The sequence below is a fragment of the Rhipicephalus microplus genome, chromosome 7, assembly GCF_043290135.1.
Source record: "Rhipicephalus microplus isolate Deutch F79 chromosome 7, USDA_Rmic, whole genome shotgun sequence".
NCBI lineage: Eukaryota > Metazoa > Arthropoda > Arachnida > Ixodida > Ixodidae > Rhipicephalus > Rhipicephalus microplus.
The window spans coordinates 7,023,100-7,038,835 of NC_134706.1; the positions used below are offsets into that span (position 1 = coordinate 7,023,100).

General features: G+C 42.1%; 1 protein-coding gene across 3 annotated transcripts in view; it reads left to right on the forward strand.

The window, feature by feature from the left end:
• The window catches only part of sdk (sidekick cell adhesion molecule), a 69,852-nt gene extending 54,392 nt beyond the window's left edge, over positions 1–15,460 (forward strand). For 2 of the 3 annotated variants that reach the window (XM_075868553.1, XM_075868554.1), the window contains 6 exons: positions 1,319–1,456; positions 2,849–3,136; positions 6,040–6,213; positions 8,342–8,487; positions 9,747–10,037; positions 10,532–15,460. In XM_075868553.1, the coding sequence (XP_075724668.1) occupies positions 1,319–1,456; positions 2,849–3,136; positions 6,040–6,213; positions 8,342–8,487; positions 9,747–10,037; positions 10,532–10,768 (1,274 nt within the window). In that variant the 3' untranslated portion in view covers positions 10,769–15,460. The remainder of the gene's footprint in view (positions 1–1,318; positions 1,457–2,848; positions 3,137–6,039; positions 6,214–8,341; positions 8,488–9,746; positions 10,038–10,531) is intronic. The other variant, XM_075868555.1, reaches the window with a different exon arrangement.
• Positions 15,461–15,736: the final 276 nt, after the last annotated feature.

Sequence of the window (15,736 nt, forward strand, 5' to 3'; positions counted from 1 at the left end):
TAACGCGCACCGTTTTTATGGTTAAGCGAGTTTATAAATCGCATGCGCGTTAGAATCGAGTTTGAAAAGAAAAATGAATACAGTCATTCTATTGCCATCGGCATTTTCAAAATGGCCGCCCCCCTACGTGCGTCGGCATGGCACGTCGGCCATTTCTGCCTATGTGTTTCCCATGTGCGACACCTCGTACATGTGCTGAGGAGTTCGTCATCTTGTAGTGCATTAGCATCGACGGCATGGAAGGGCCGACTCCAAAAACTCGACGAGTGCACCACAATGCCGCTTTTAAAAGAAAAGTCATCGCGTGTGCAGAAACGGACAGAAATCGGGCCGCATAGCGGTCGTTCGGAGTTCCCGAAACGTGCGTGCGGGACTGGTGGAAACAAAAGCAGAAGATTATCGACAGCAAAGCTTCACGCAAAGGCTTCAGTGGACCACAGCAGGGTCGGTTTCCGCAAATTGAAGAGCTGCTCGGCTAGTTTGTGCTTGAGCAGCGAGCGGCACAGCAGCCCGTGATGACAGAACTGCTCCAAGTGCGGGCTATGAAGTTAGCCTTAGAAAAAGGGATAATGCGGGGCCAGTTCAAAGCGAGCAGGTGCTGGCTAACTAACTGTATGAAGAGGAAAAGCTTTTCCCTCCGAAGGCAAACGGGCATATGCGAAAAGTTTCCGGAGGAGTACGATGGAAAGCTTCACAGTTTTCAAAGGTTCGTCCTAAACTTGCGGCACAACAACGGCTACCTGCTTGGGCAAATCGGGAATGCCGATCAGACGCCTCTTTACTTTGACATGCCTGGCACCACAACCGTCGAGAAGGAGAGGGCGAAGCAAGTTCGCGTGCTGACATCGGGCCACGGTAAAACTAGAGTGACGGCAATGCTCTGTTGCACGTCAGATGGGCACAAGCTTCCCCCGTACCTCATATTTAAATGAAAGACACTTCCGAAAGGAGTCGTTTTCCCGAGTGGTGTGATCGTGCGGGCCAACGAGAAAATTGGGTGCGTGTTGCAATCGATTTCTTACCTTTTTTTTTTTCCGTCGTGGAAACCGGGTGCGCGTTACAATCGATGACGCGGTAGAAACGAGTAAATACGGTATGGCCTAGTGAAAAAAAAAAAAAAAAGCTTGCTGACTGACATAGAATGCACACTACTATGGCGAATTTTATCACCCTTACACTTCAGTCACATGTTCACCGCACATGTGGTATGAAATATTATTAGAAGAATGGTTGTATTTAGGTATTGTGGCCATTGAGCATGCAGAATGAATGCATGATTGTTCAGGTATCAACACATCTGCCTCCTTCACTTTTGTAGGACCTGGCCCTCCAGGCCCTTTGGTGTTCACCGACATAACCATGAATTCACTCAACGTCAGCTGGACGCCACCGAAGGAGCCCAACGGGCTTATCACTGGATACCTGGTCAACTATGAAACAGCCGACTTGGACATCGGTGAGATGTCGTCTGGTTTGCTGCTTGGAATGTACAGTAGTGACGGATTGAAATGCTAATTACCACTGGCATATAGGTCAATTTTGTTTTTGTTTTTTTTTTTAAACAACAGCAATAGAATGTCGAATTCATCTTATATTCCTGTCGTTGGCAGAAGCTCTTCAGAAGTCTGGCTACTATGGGCAACTGAAGTCGACTGTCTTCGTTGTGATCACAGTCATTGGCAGCGCTTTGTTTACTACCAAGTTTGTGCCGTAGGCGGCCTAAATTTGTGTTTTTTGTTACCGCTTAGAGAATTTATTTTGGCCCTGAGTTGCCTTTTTTTCTTGTTCTCGTCTGGTGGCCGACGACAGTTCACTGTGGCGTTGAAGAAAACAGCGACTGATTTCTCGAAGGCACGTAAAAATCTGGTAGCACACTGTGACTTTGGAATGTGTCAAGATGCGTTGTGACGCATGCACAGGGGAATGCGAGCGAAAGCTGCGAGTCCTAAACAATAACTGAAATTTTATCTTTGCATGGGTGTTGTATTGTTGCTGCTTCATCTCGCCGGATAGTAGTCCATCTTTGTTGTTTGCCACTATGCCAACAGCTCTGGTTATAGCAGCATGTACAACTATGACCAGTAGGCAGATAAAGTGCTCCACAAAAGCATTCTCTACTGGTGGGCACTGAAGGATGGCATCACGATATGCAGCGACTGGAGGAAAACTGTTTTTGTGCCAGACCACAGTGTGTCTAGAGCTGTAGATTAAGGTAGCAGAATAGATCCCGGAGCTGCGCTCATGTCATGATTGGTAACGATTACTCCAGAATCAATCCAAGTTAGAATTGTCAAGATGGTTGCGACATTTTACAAAGGTAATTCTCTAGCTTATTCTTTGGCTTTCTGCTATGTGGAAGTTTCGTGTAAACACAGGTGTAAATAGATAGCATTTGCACTGTGCGCCACTTGAAACTTCATTTGTTTTATGTTACAGATGACTTTTAATACTTTGGCCATTTGATATATGGTACTGTTCTCTTCGTGAGTCTGTGCATCATAGCGCAGAGGGAAAAGGGGATGTGTTGGACTCTCATGCCTGCTGCACCTAGGCCTGCAATACATGCAGAAATTCTGCGAATAGCTGCGCATTTTCCTCATCTTTGAATTGTGCTTTTTCTGCTATTTACTGTGAGAGGACTGGTGCCCCCTTATCATTTCTAGGCATGAAGATGACCTTTAAAAAAAAAATAAAGAGAACAAAGTGTAATGTTTCATTGGGTCATACAAATACCAATTATCAGACAATGTTCATCTTAATTTCTAGCATGCCTAACTACGGCATTGATTAAGCACAAGTGCATCGAATGCAGTTTGTGTTTATAAGGATACTTTCCCTCATTTCTCAGAGTCTGGCAGGCAAGTTCGCCAGAAAGTGGGCCACACCTTTCTGGCAGTGCGTGGCCTCGACGAGATGACGACGTACCGGTTCACTGTGCGGGCGGAGACGTCCCATGGCTACGGTGCAGAGAGCCAGAAGAATGTCACCACGGGTCCCCAAGAGGGGTCGCCCCTGGCTCCCTTGGAATTGGCCCTACAGCGATCGGCCACTGCGGCCACCCTTTCCTGGAAGGAGGGGCCCCCCGGTGCCAGTGCGATTACGGGGTACTTGGTCGAAGCACGTCCCGTGCATGCAGGTACGTCACATGTACAGTATTATTTGGCCACTTCCTGTTTTATCGTTCATAAGTGTTGAAAGTCTTACTTGTTTAAGTCAGGATGTGTATGATAAAAAAAACACTTTTTGGACACAAAAAATTGACTAGAAGTCCCTACCAAATGTGATTAGTATAAAAATAAAACATGTTTATAGCAGCTAATAATGTATGCATTGCAGTAATCAAACAAATGCAGTACGAAAGAAAATGTCTCGAATTACAAATTTTTTCAACAACCCCGTATTTACTCGCACAGTGAACGCACTCGCATAATAAATGCACCCCCTTCATTCATCTACTGAAGTCCCGCTAACCAACACTTGGTGCCTCCTTGCCCATTGGATCTCTTCTATTTTTTATTATTATGCCAACCCCCCACGGATACCTTGGCCGCTTTCTATCTGTGGGCAGCAAATTATCTATGCACTACAACGAAGTTCACGAACAGTGCGAATGTAGAGACATTTAGCTGATAAGTACGCAGGCAGCGAAGCTCATGGAACTGCCGCGCCAGCCGACGCTTGCTTCTTGCAAATACGAAACTTTAAGGTCCAACCACATGCACGCAACTTTCGAGCGACGACAACAGGATTTGCTGTAGCTATGGCTGTCGCAAAGGGCCATTTGTCGCCATCGCGTTGCGGGTCTCTGTAAAAGCAGAAAAAAAATTTGCTTCTCGGCCAGAAAAGATCGTGACCATATGCAACATGGTAGCTCCCCCGATTCTCGCTTCAGTTGCAATTTGCTGTTCGTGCTTATTATCCGCCTGTACTTCAAGGAATGCAAGATGTAGACTAGGTGATCTACAGTAAGCTCATGTGGACAGCAAGGCGGTGGTTGTATCTTGCCATTAATCTTGTTATCAGCGACTTGCTACAATGTTGGTTACTAGCTACAATGTGAACGGCGGCGGTGCGGTCGTCATGCACGGTTGCTGCGAAGTTGGCAAAGTGCGTCGTAGCGCGCATAGCTGAGGTCCTTTGAGATAACAGCAGATACCACTGTTGCGGTTAAACGATTGCGAGAAAAGATAGTCGTGAGACGCTTTAATGGCATGCTCAGGCGGTGCGGGGAAGGCTTGTGGAAGATAGAATCATCAACCACTGAAGATGAGTGAAGTGCAACAAATAAGCTGTTCCCGAACAGTGTGCGCGTATATGTCAATCAGGAAAGGCTAAGTGACCTAACTTTTTTTTTTAATTACTGCATTTTTCGCTCATCACAAAAAAGTTTTCATAAAATTTGCCCGGCATAATGATTGCACCGCCAACATTGCTCTGATTTTGGAGAAAAAAAGTGCGTTTATTACGCAAGTAAATACGGTATTTCATACCAAAGCATGCCTTTAAAAAAAAAAAAAAAAGGACACTGTGCGCAGGGCTATACATAGTCAATAAGGGAGTGCTTCAACTTTTCTTAGAAATGTATGCAACATTGTTTGATTGGTTGGGTTACCAATTAAGCTTATTCCAGAGTGGCGTCTCATAATCACATTGTGGTTTTGGGACTTAAAACTTCAGATATTATTGTTAAGCTTATTCCAGAGAGACGTACTTTTACAGTTTAGTGTAGAATAACCATAATATGTATTTACCTTAGGCAGGATAAAAGGACACCATGATATGTTCCCAGCAGTGCAAAGTAAGTGGCGAAGTCAGACTCCTGTCAAGACAAGTTTCTCCTTGATTAATTGGGGATAATTCACGTTCCTGGGCTAGTGACGACAACTGGTAGTTTTGACTTGAGCTTGACATGAGAAAAATTGCGGGAGTTCTTGAATGATTTTACCTCATCCTGCATGTGCATCAAACCCACTGGCAGCATGATGGTGGATGGGCGATCTATCACTGAGCATATCAATGGTGGATACATTTGTGGATGGCAGAAAGCGTATCACTGATGAACACATGGGTGCTACGATCGAGCTGCAACCGCTCTGGAAGTCATGATGCCAACCAGAAATGACCGACTTGGTGGTAGCGGAACTTTGTAGCAGTTCCAGGCAATTTTCTCTTCCTTATGTGCAGTGATGGATGTGCGGCACCAGTTGCGCTGCGCTGCGCCAAACCGCTTCTCCTGTGCCATGCTGCTCCAAAACGCAGTATTATGCTGAAAGTGTTCCTACGCGTTCTTTGGTGCCTTCATGCATGACATGGCGAGCCCAAGTGAGCTCCCATCATCGTCTTCATCTGAAGCGTCCTCCGTGACGTTGGTGACAGCACCTATTAAGGAGTGTCTCGCCTTAAGGGCGAAGCAATCAATGCTATAACAACAAATTGAAATGTTATAAGAGTTAATGTTATGGAGCTGATTCTATTGGATGAGATCTCGCATAACCCTTCAAAACGCTGGGTGTGTATGGCCTTGCACACAGAGCGATGTTATTTCATGCGCCTTTCGTGCAATTGAAATGGTTGGCTCATTTTTACCTCTGCCTTATAGAGCCAATGTATGACAACATCTGAAGTTTTGGATGCTGAGACTATTACTAGTGCAAATTGCGTGTCCGAAAATGCATTAACAAAGCCACCAACCTTCCTGCAACGTAGTGTGTTTTGAAAGTCGGCTTTGCCGCAATGAAACCACGTTGCGCGGTGAAGCATATTGCAAATCCGAATGGGCAGTGGGTGAAGTGATGGGCGAGAGTTCAGTAACTTGAATTTCTTCTGGTTTTTTTTTCTTTTCAAGGAATTTGTCTTTCATTATTACCATTCGGCACAGACGTCCAACAGTCAGTATTCGTCGTCATAACCGATTATGCGGTATTTGGTCATTGCTGTCAGCGGGTTATTTCAACCATAGGAAACATAGAAAAGGGGGAGATATTTTATTTTTGACACTATTGTAAAAAGGCACCTACCGACGCTTGTCTTTTACTATAGGTGAGGACGAAGAGTGGCAGACAGTTGCTGAGTTAGAGGGCAGCCCACGCACCTCGTACGAAGTGAGCTTCCAGAACCTGGTGCCCTCGACAGCCTACACATTGCGACTGTTTGCTCGCAACCGTCTGGGCATCAGCCCACCGGCCTATGCTCCCGAACACGTGTTGACGCCAAGTGAGTGTCCACCTTCCGTCTCGAAATCCTGTTGTGGTTTGCAGCGTGTTTTCACGCTCATGACTAGGCTCGTTATTCTACCTTCCCGGGGGAAGCGTGAAGAAATACTGAAAAAGGAATGCGTAACTTCTAGTCGAAAGCATCACTAGATTGTGCGTTGTTGCAACATTCAAAATTTCTTTTCGGTGAAGGTATTTGCAGTTTGAAATCAGAACTGCTGACATCTTAACGAACAGTATAGAGGAAAACAATTTCTCCCATGTCACTAAATTATTCGTTAACAATGCATAGCGTCATTCTTGTAGCAATAAAACATTCGGTTGGCAAGAAAATTTGAAATAAGATAGAACTAGTGGCATTGCCACTATGTAGTTCCGCCACTGACTTGCTGCAACTTTATAAACTTTTCCAGTGTGTGCCATGCCCTATATAATTGTATCTTAAAAATGAATTTTATTGTGTTCTATGGGGCCAGATATTTACCATTGCAAGTTTCAGAAGATTTTATCGAGCAATATTGGCCAAAATACAAAAAGTGTTTCGAAGTTTGTTACATTTCACCAGCATTCACTTCAAGTTCTGGCTCAAAATCTTGGAAGATTCAAAAACGAAATCATGATGCTCATTTTCATTTCCGATAATGAATCTCCAGGCTCCTGCGATATATATTCGAACAAATAGTAGAGTATTCGAATTCACTTCGATATGAATTTAAATTCTAAATATTTTTGCGGTGTTGAATTCTCAATGCAATAGGCTTCTTTAGTGAATTCATTTCATGGCTATTTGGAAAAATGTTCAGAGCTTTTTTAAGTTAACATATTACCCTGAAATTGATTCATAATTTTTTAAGCTTAAAAGCTTGTTATGATGGCTTATATGCTCCAGGTATAATAAATTTTAAAATGTTAAATATTTTACAGGTTATCACTCGCATCATACCGAAATTCGGATCCTGCTACTACTCAAAAGTCTTTTATACCTTCTTTGAATTAAAAGGAGGGGGCATTTTCATAGAAGCCTTATTCGAATAAAAAAAATATATTGTGCAGGTTAGTTAGGCCATAATAAATGTGGCCATTTTTCTTTATATGTCATTATACATTATTCGAATTCGATTCAAAACCGTTCGACTAAAATCACTATTCTCTTCGAACCTAAAATTCACTGTTCACACAAGCCTATGAATCTCTGATGGCAGAATTCATGGCAACAGTGTATCTGTCTAAAGTGATTTGGTGCTTCACATCAGTGCCCGGAAGCAACATTGCTTCAAAGAGCTTCAAAGATATAAAAGGCTGGTACTAGATTAATCATCTTGCAAGCGACGTCAGAGGATTTGTTTCATCAGGAAAGAAACACATATGAGAGCTGCCATACGCAACAGAAAGAGGTTCACCACTTTTACAAGTGTTGGTGGGCATTTCACCATGGCTTCCAACCTTGTGAAGATGTGGCTGCTGTGTCGAACTGTAGAAGACAGTAATATGATGAACATACCAGCTCTTTCAAACATATAGACCTTTTCTCTTTGTTATTAGGTGAGTTACTTTGATATCAGCACCGCGGTGACGTAGTTCGCTTGCTGATCTAAAAATCGTGTGTTCTGTCCCAGCCATGGTGGTCACGTTTTGATGGACGTGAAGTGCTAGAGACCACTCAAAAAATATATTTGCTCTTTGGAGTCGCTCAGACTAAGACTCACCAAACTTTTCCCGAGCTAAACTCACTCGGATTCACTCTCACAACACTTTTCTTCAGTTGGACTAACTCGGTCTCAGACTCATCAAAGTGAACTCAAACCTAATTATAACAAAGTTGCATCTTACAAGAAATTAAGTTTTTTATATCTGAAAATTCATTATAAAGGTTATTTCTTACACTGTATTTATTGTAATACTGTTTTTCATTTCCTTCGTTATAACCCATGTTTCGTTATATTCGTGTTCATTATATTGAGACTCATGGAGTGAGTCTGCCGACCTACGGATGCTATTACATGCTAGAGAACCCCGTGATGTCGAAATTATTCAGAGCTTTCCATTATGGCATAGCCCGAGTCACTTGAAGATATTAGCCCTTATTTGTTATCTGTTGGTGTATACATGCCTGACGTTTTTTTTCACAGACAAGCTGTTCCTGGAGTATAAGCAGCGTCTGCCGTTCTATCGGGAGCCATGGTTTCTAGTGGTGCTCGCTGCCGCAAGCATGGTGGCCATCATCCTGGTCGTTGCCGTGTTATGCGTCAAGAGCAAGACTCACCAGTATAAGCAGGTGTGTTCCCTCACTCTCCTTGGCCCATACTCACAAACCAACCTCGCCTCGAGTTTTCCTCAAGCTTCCGTTCCCTCTACATGCGTTATAAAGCTACAAAAACGGTTACCAGAAATTCTGGCTAAGTTTGTACATCAACCGTAATAAAGGATCACAGCTGATAAGAGAAAACTCAAAGTAAGGTTGTAATGGTTTGTGAATATGGGCCATTCTCCATTATTCGCCTTCGTGCTCAAAAACCGGCATTGACCAAGGGGGCATTTATTTCTGGTACTTTCTTTTCTATGTGCATGCGTGTAGTGGTGGGTCAGACACCCTACCCTGTTTTGAGAGTCGGCATGCCTCGTTTTGTTGTAACCAAGAGAATGATAGGATCACAGCGAGCTATGGGTTTGTCTTTGCATTATCACAGCCAAGCCTCATTATTATTACAATAAAAGTGCATATTACACAAAAATAAGTTTGTGTATATTCCTAACACTATATCTATTGAAAGACTATTCTTCATTGACTTCGTTATTACTGATATTTCATTATATCTGGGTTGGTTATATCAGGTTTGAATGTAATGAAGGGTTGCGTAAAATTTAAATGGCTCCGTTATATCCAAAAGGTTGTTATAAGTTTACATTTATCATAGTGCATTAACGGCAAGACTGTTTTTTTTACTTCATTGTAGCCAACAATTCATTATAACTGCATTTGTCATATGAAGGTTGGACTGTAATCGGATCCTGCCATTTGCCTTCTGACTTTTATTGAGAGTAACATGCGAGCTATTTTAGGATGGTATATTGGTAGTGAGGCTGTAGAAAACATAGTCTGCCATGGTCATTTTGTGCCCTCATATCGTAGTTGGGTGTGGTGGTCTGCATTGGCCATTTTCAGACTGAAATGAATTAAAATAAAAGCAAAAAAAATAAGCATAACATAAAGAAAACATCAAAATAAGGAATAAGGTTAGAGAACAGGAACAGTTATAAAAGAGCAATGATAAACAGAAGAGAGTCATGACGAGACCACTTCAAAAGATGAAAACTGTAATATTTTCTTGACTAATTGGAAACAGCGTTACGAAATATGGCAAAATCACAGAAAAAACGAATGAAACACGAGCACTGTTTGTTCCTCTCGCATTCTGTCATACTTCGTGATGACGTTTCATAAGTATGGATACAACCTCGTACAATCATCAGTTCTACTTAACATAGGCTGCCTCATCTCTCTTCTTTAATTTAATGATAGAGTTTTCTTACCAGTTCTTTACTGGTGCTGATTTGCAGGAGATGCAGCAGAGCCTCCGAAGTGATGACCAGTTGAGCTTGAACGACCAGCAGGCAGCGGGTTTTGGCAGCCCCGAGCCACCGACAAAGCGTACAATGACCCGCGGATCACTCCGCAAGCCATTGCCCGCTCTGCGGTCTCCGCCACGACCCTCACCTGCGAGCGTGACGTACTCGGACGAAGAGGACACTAAGGCGTACGACGATCATTGCGACAGCAGCAGCCTAACCGAGAAGCCATCAGAGATGAGTTCATCCGAGTCACAGGTAGGCTGGTTAGTTTATTATATGGACGGGAACAGTTCGTACAGAAATGAGCCTGCAGTCGGCCACTAATTATCTGAACATCACGGCGCTCTATTGACGTTATAGACGCGTGAAGTTGCTGACTATAAACAGAGATTATTTTGTACTTTTTCGCACTTGCATTACATACAAAACTTCACTCTCTCTCTCTCTCTTTTTTTTTTTTAAGAAACAACTACACTGGTTGGGTTTGAGGGACTTTCGAAAAATTTGCTAATTTGAAAAAATTGGTTTTACTGAGGTTTGCTCTAACGAGATTTGACTGTACTTGTACTATACTGCCCTGCTGGTTGTTCAGGAAATCAAACTTCGCTTAAATGGAACATATTTTTCTTGTCTCTTCAGGTTCCGCTTGATCAGACTTTCTTTGTACTCATATCTTAAGGGTATCTTCGCTAAGTTGGTGACAGCGCACATAAACAACAGTTCGCTAAAGATCTCCATTTCTTCTGCAGGGCTCGGACAGCGAGGACGACACCAAGGGTGATCCTCACTCGTTTGTCAACCACTACGCCAACGTCAACGACACCTTGCGTCAATCCTGGAAACGACAGCGCGTCGCCAAGCCGCCGAGTTACACAGACTCCGAGCAGGAGAGCAGTGCTGCCATGTGCCTCAACGGCGGACGCGTGGTCCTCAACAACATGGCCGGTTCGCGGGCTCCACTCCCTGGCTTTTCATCATTCGTGTAAACCCGCTCTGTGCTGACCAGCAAAGCCTGCTTTCCTTGATTCTGACGAGCACTGTTTGCAAGCAAAAGAACTGATTGACGAAAAAAGAAAGGACTGCCGTAGTTCACGCTTTGTGCTCTCTGAAATGGTTCTTGCCATGGTCACCTTAACAGGCTCATCTTCGTAGTCTCTACTTCTTGAATAGACAGCCAGAACAGATTTAGCAGGTTCACAAGGACAGGTGCTTTTCTGTTTACATGTGTTCATGGTGCAGTCTAGTTTAGGAGCTGGTCTCATTGCTTGTTGCACTTCTGCAATCTATACTAGTATGAACAAAGACACTCCGTCCTGATCAAGATGACAGCCACAGTTCTGGTATGCTTTCTGCTAATATATTAGTGTGCCTTGTTCTTGACTAGACTGTTGGATAAAAATAGTACCTGTCACTTCTGTTAGCGAGGCAGCAATGACTTTAGCCGAGGTACCAGGCTGTGTTTTGTTGGTGATGATAATGCTATTGCTAGCTTCCCTTTGAAGAAGCTTTTATGGTGGAAAAAAACTAATTGCAATATGTGGGGTCGTTTTACTTTTGGAACAATCACTGCCAGGGCTTCTTCGTAGCCACTTAGCATTCTCACAACGAAGTCGTTCATCATTTAGACAATGCGAATGTTGATTGTTGCTCAGAGCAGTGGCAGTGCAACCCAGTTGGTAATATGTCTCGACTGAGTTTGCTGTTGTATGCTCGTGTTGTCTTCTTTTGAAGGAGACTTTTGATGTTCATCTTACAGGGGACAAGCAGTGCCTAATCACTTCTATGTGTGGAGTTATGTAACACGCGATAATTTTTCTTTGTTCTTGTAATCCTTTGTGTGTTAGTAATTTCATGCCTTTATACAATGTGTTTATTGACATTAAGTGCTTTGGTAGTTCCATCACAATTTTTTTTTAAGCAAAAATTTCAACACAAAGAGGCATTTTCTGTGCAAACATGAAGGTTAAAGCAGATGTTTACGTGTGGGAACATAGTACATGCGTTAGAAGTCTTGCAAGAAATGCAATGTTTCGCTCTTAAAGTAGAAAAGAAGTGTGTGCCCCTCACTGCCATTTACGGGAAGCGGTGGAGAACTAAGGATCCGTCCAGTTTTTCGCGGAATGTCCGTCCGCTATATTTTATGCAGCCTACGGGCTAAGCTGCAGAAGCGTGTAACTGCATTTTGCTCATTTTATTGCATGCACGTGTGCACGTGCGCACAATCAAAAGCGCACACTTTGGGGATTAGTAAGAAAGTTTCTTTGAGTTCTGTGATTTAGTCGCCGCTATCACATATCACATTTGCCTGACGTTCGACAAGGGGGCACACCACTCATTGAAATGATGTATTCCATTTAACGATCTACACATATCTGTAAATGTGGCATAACTGACATGATATTTGAAAAAAAAAAAAAAGAGGGAAGCACTGGCTCATTTACCCTTGATTGTCTGTTATGAAAACTGCATGCTTGTAGATTGTTAGAATAGTTAAGTGGTCTTTAGTTTATGCACAGTATTGAGCTAGCAGTTGCGCTTGATTTGGTCAGTTCATAAAGTATGTGAACACCGTGTTAACCAGCTCAGCTTGTTGCCTTGATGCTGGAAGCCATCAGTAAATGCTTGACCTTACCAAGCTCACTGGAAAGGTTTTCTTGTTAGCTTTGTCTGGAAAACAGTCATCCACAGCCATGCGACATTGCACATTTGTTCACCGGCTTTCTCCTGGTTCTTACTAGATGCGTAGTTCTTACTAGATGCGTAAAAACGAGCACTAAGAAACAGGGACATAAACAAAAGGAACACAGGACAGGTGCTATTCTGTGTGTGTCTTGTTTATGTCATTTTTCAGCGCTGGTTTATTTCGCTTCTTGAGCAACCATGATTCCCCCATAAAAAAAAAAAAAAATAGAAAGACGTAAGAAGAAAGGCAGCAGTAGCATCGAGCATGTGTCTACTACTTACTAGTGGTTGGTTACGCTTAAACATACACAGTATGTTCTTTTCTAAATCAAGCAGCTACAGCCAGGTGCATTGGGGCAGTGCCAGCATGTGATGAAACTGCAAGTGAAGCAGAACAGAGCATTGTTTTAACTGCTTACCTACTTTCCAAAATTGGCACACTTACAAGCCATGTTGGAACTGCTCTACTGACTAAAGGAAATGTACCGCGGAGCTGGCTGATTCACGACAACTAAATTGTAAGCAAGTAAAGACGGGAGAAAGAAAATATGTACAATGTTGCGAGAATATGCACATGGCTGGTGATTTCCACTCAAATGGCTGGCTTGCAATTTTGCCTTTCTATAACACATTCCACCAAAAAGCTTTTGTTCCTGAAACTTTGCTAACTGTTAATAGCAGTTCATTCCAGGCCTTGCACGCCTTTGTTTCCTACACTATCTAAGGTTCAAATGGTTTTAACCAACATAAAAGACTTGCCGGTCGTTGCAAGAAAGCCGGACAATTAAGGTGTACAATTTTGCAATTTGGCAAGAAGTATTTATACTGCAGAGGGCCTACGCAAGTTGTAGAAAACCCGTGCTAATTTCTGAAACACATTCATAGTTGCTCTCGAGACAAAGTAAAAATCCTTTAAGCATTGCTATTCTTGGTTAGTTGCTTCAGAAAAATATAAGAGCTAGGAGTGTGAGATGTTGTCGGGAGATACAATGTATACTTGGGACCATTGGAGCAAATTGAGGGCGTCGGTTTGCTCAGCCCCTTTACTTTCTTCGCGGGGTATGTTTTTTAATGATCTCTCAATCTTCGGCCTTGGTGGCACAAACAGGAGACCTGGTGACAGCAAAATATGTGAGAATGTATGCTTCGAATGAATGCTAGTAAAAGTAACTTGATTATGAAAAGAAAGCTTGCTTTGTACTGAGGCTGTCTCAGAAAATTTTATGCACTTTGTGGGATGTTGACTTTTGGCTTGCATTACTTAAAGGTTTGAACTTATTACATACACGTTGTCATGCTTCCGCTCTAACTTGGTTTCATCTGTTCTGCAAAGATCACTTTTTCTAGACACTTAATAGACTACTTTGTTTGTGCAACATTGTTACATCTAAGTTGTCCGGTTTGCTACAACAAGCAGTTTTCTGTTTACTTGAAAAAAGTGTGGTGTAACTTTAGTTACTTATTATTGTATGTGTGTAGATTTCCTTTATCTGTAGATCAATCAGTAAGTGTCCTCTCTCCCCCCAATTTATTCACTGTTCCAGTTTTGTGCGTTATTATTTTAGCTTATACATGGTAGCCAGAGCGTTTAAGTGCTTTTTTGGCACTGTTCCATTCTTTAACTCTAATGAAAGTCAATCCATTATAATAGATTTAAACGGAAGTGAAGTCTCTACTCATGATCAATCCGTCCAGTAGGTGTTAAACATCTTGTAATACTATTGCAAAAGTTAGGCTGCGTCTTCATCGCTAGTATTTTTGCTCCAGTATTTTTAGAGCAATGTTTGCCATCTTGTTTTTTACTCAACCATCATTCCAGGTTTTGAGGATCAAAATAAGCTACAGAAAAACTTCTTATCAGTTTCCTGAAGGCACTGTTTTCTGCCACTTGCAACAAGAAAATATTTCTTTGAGAAAAACCTTTGAAGTACTTGTGTATCTTACCTGCTAGTTGTATTGGCATTCTTTACATTTTATCAATCATTTCATGATTATTACTAACAGAAACTGACCACAAATTCCATTTTTTTTTTGACTGCTTCTCATTCAGTCTCCATAGTTAAATTGCCAACTTCATAAAAGTGCTTACATATTAATTTTGTAAGCAAGGTTAAATACACCAGAAACAATTGGTTCAAACTATGCAATGTCGCTACCAATTTCACTTGTGCCTTAGCTTCACTCAAAGTGAGAACTCTAGATTCATGAATCTTCAAAGGAGTCTGAAACAAATGATTTTTTTTTTATTGCTTATACATGAAATTATCACTCTGAACCAACCCTCTTTGTGTGGTGGTGATTCGGGTAATGTACTATGTAGTCTTATGCTAGATATGGCAATGCAACTGCATTGTGTGCTTAAACCAGATGTGAATGAAACGTTGAGAGTAGTTCTTTTCAAATGCCAATAGTAATGACCCATTTCATTCGAATTCGGACTAATAGATATCCCCAGGTCCCATGATATTTGCTATGTGTGCTTTCATCTTTCACACAGGATTGCCTTTCTTTAAGTTTATTTGTTCCTTGAACATAGCACATGACATTGCAACATTTTAACTGAGTGCCATGGAGCACGAGGAGGTTTTACTGATGCCGGTGCTATCACTCACCGTTCTGTTTTACGAGTTGCCATAGACATTTTGCCATTACATCCAGTGTCATGGTATTGTAGGTCCTCTGATTGCAAAACTGTGTTACCTTCAGCATCCCATCATACTTCTTACAATGTCTGTAGGTGGATATTTTTCTAATTGCAATACTTTGAGCTGTGTATTTATTTGTGTCTGTGCGACTTGTGTTTGTCTTTTGACACATTGAGGTAGTAGAAATTGTTGTGTACATAAATGAAAGTTTTCGACAAAAACATAAAACAGCCATGTGCGAGGCGACCACATGTATTTTATGCACTTTTACCCAGCTCAGTTGCTGCCTTCGTTTGTAGCTGTTTGTGTTTGTGTATTGCAGCTTTGTAATGAAAGAATTGTGAAATAGTGTTTGATTCTGACTCTGTTGTATTCTGCATGTGCTGAAAGAATTAATTTTCGGTTGCTTACTGGAAAAAACAAACAGTTGTAACCCTACCCCAGTGAAAAAATTCTAACTGGTTCTTGTTTGTTCCTTCTGGAACCTGTTGAACTGGGTAATGAACCATTTGCCAGCTCATCCTTGCCAGAATTTGTAGGCATCTACTTGGGGTTTGATATACTGAATATGTGCAGCTCAAAGAAGCTAAGACGAGAGAAGACACATCCACATATACTTGCGCAGTC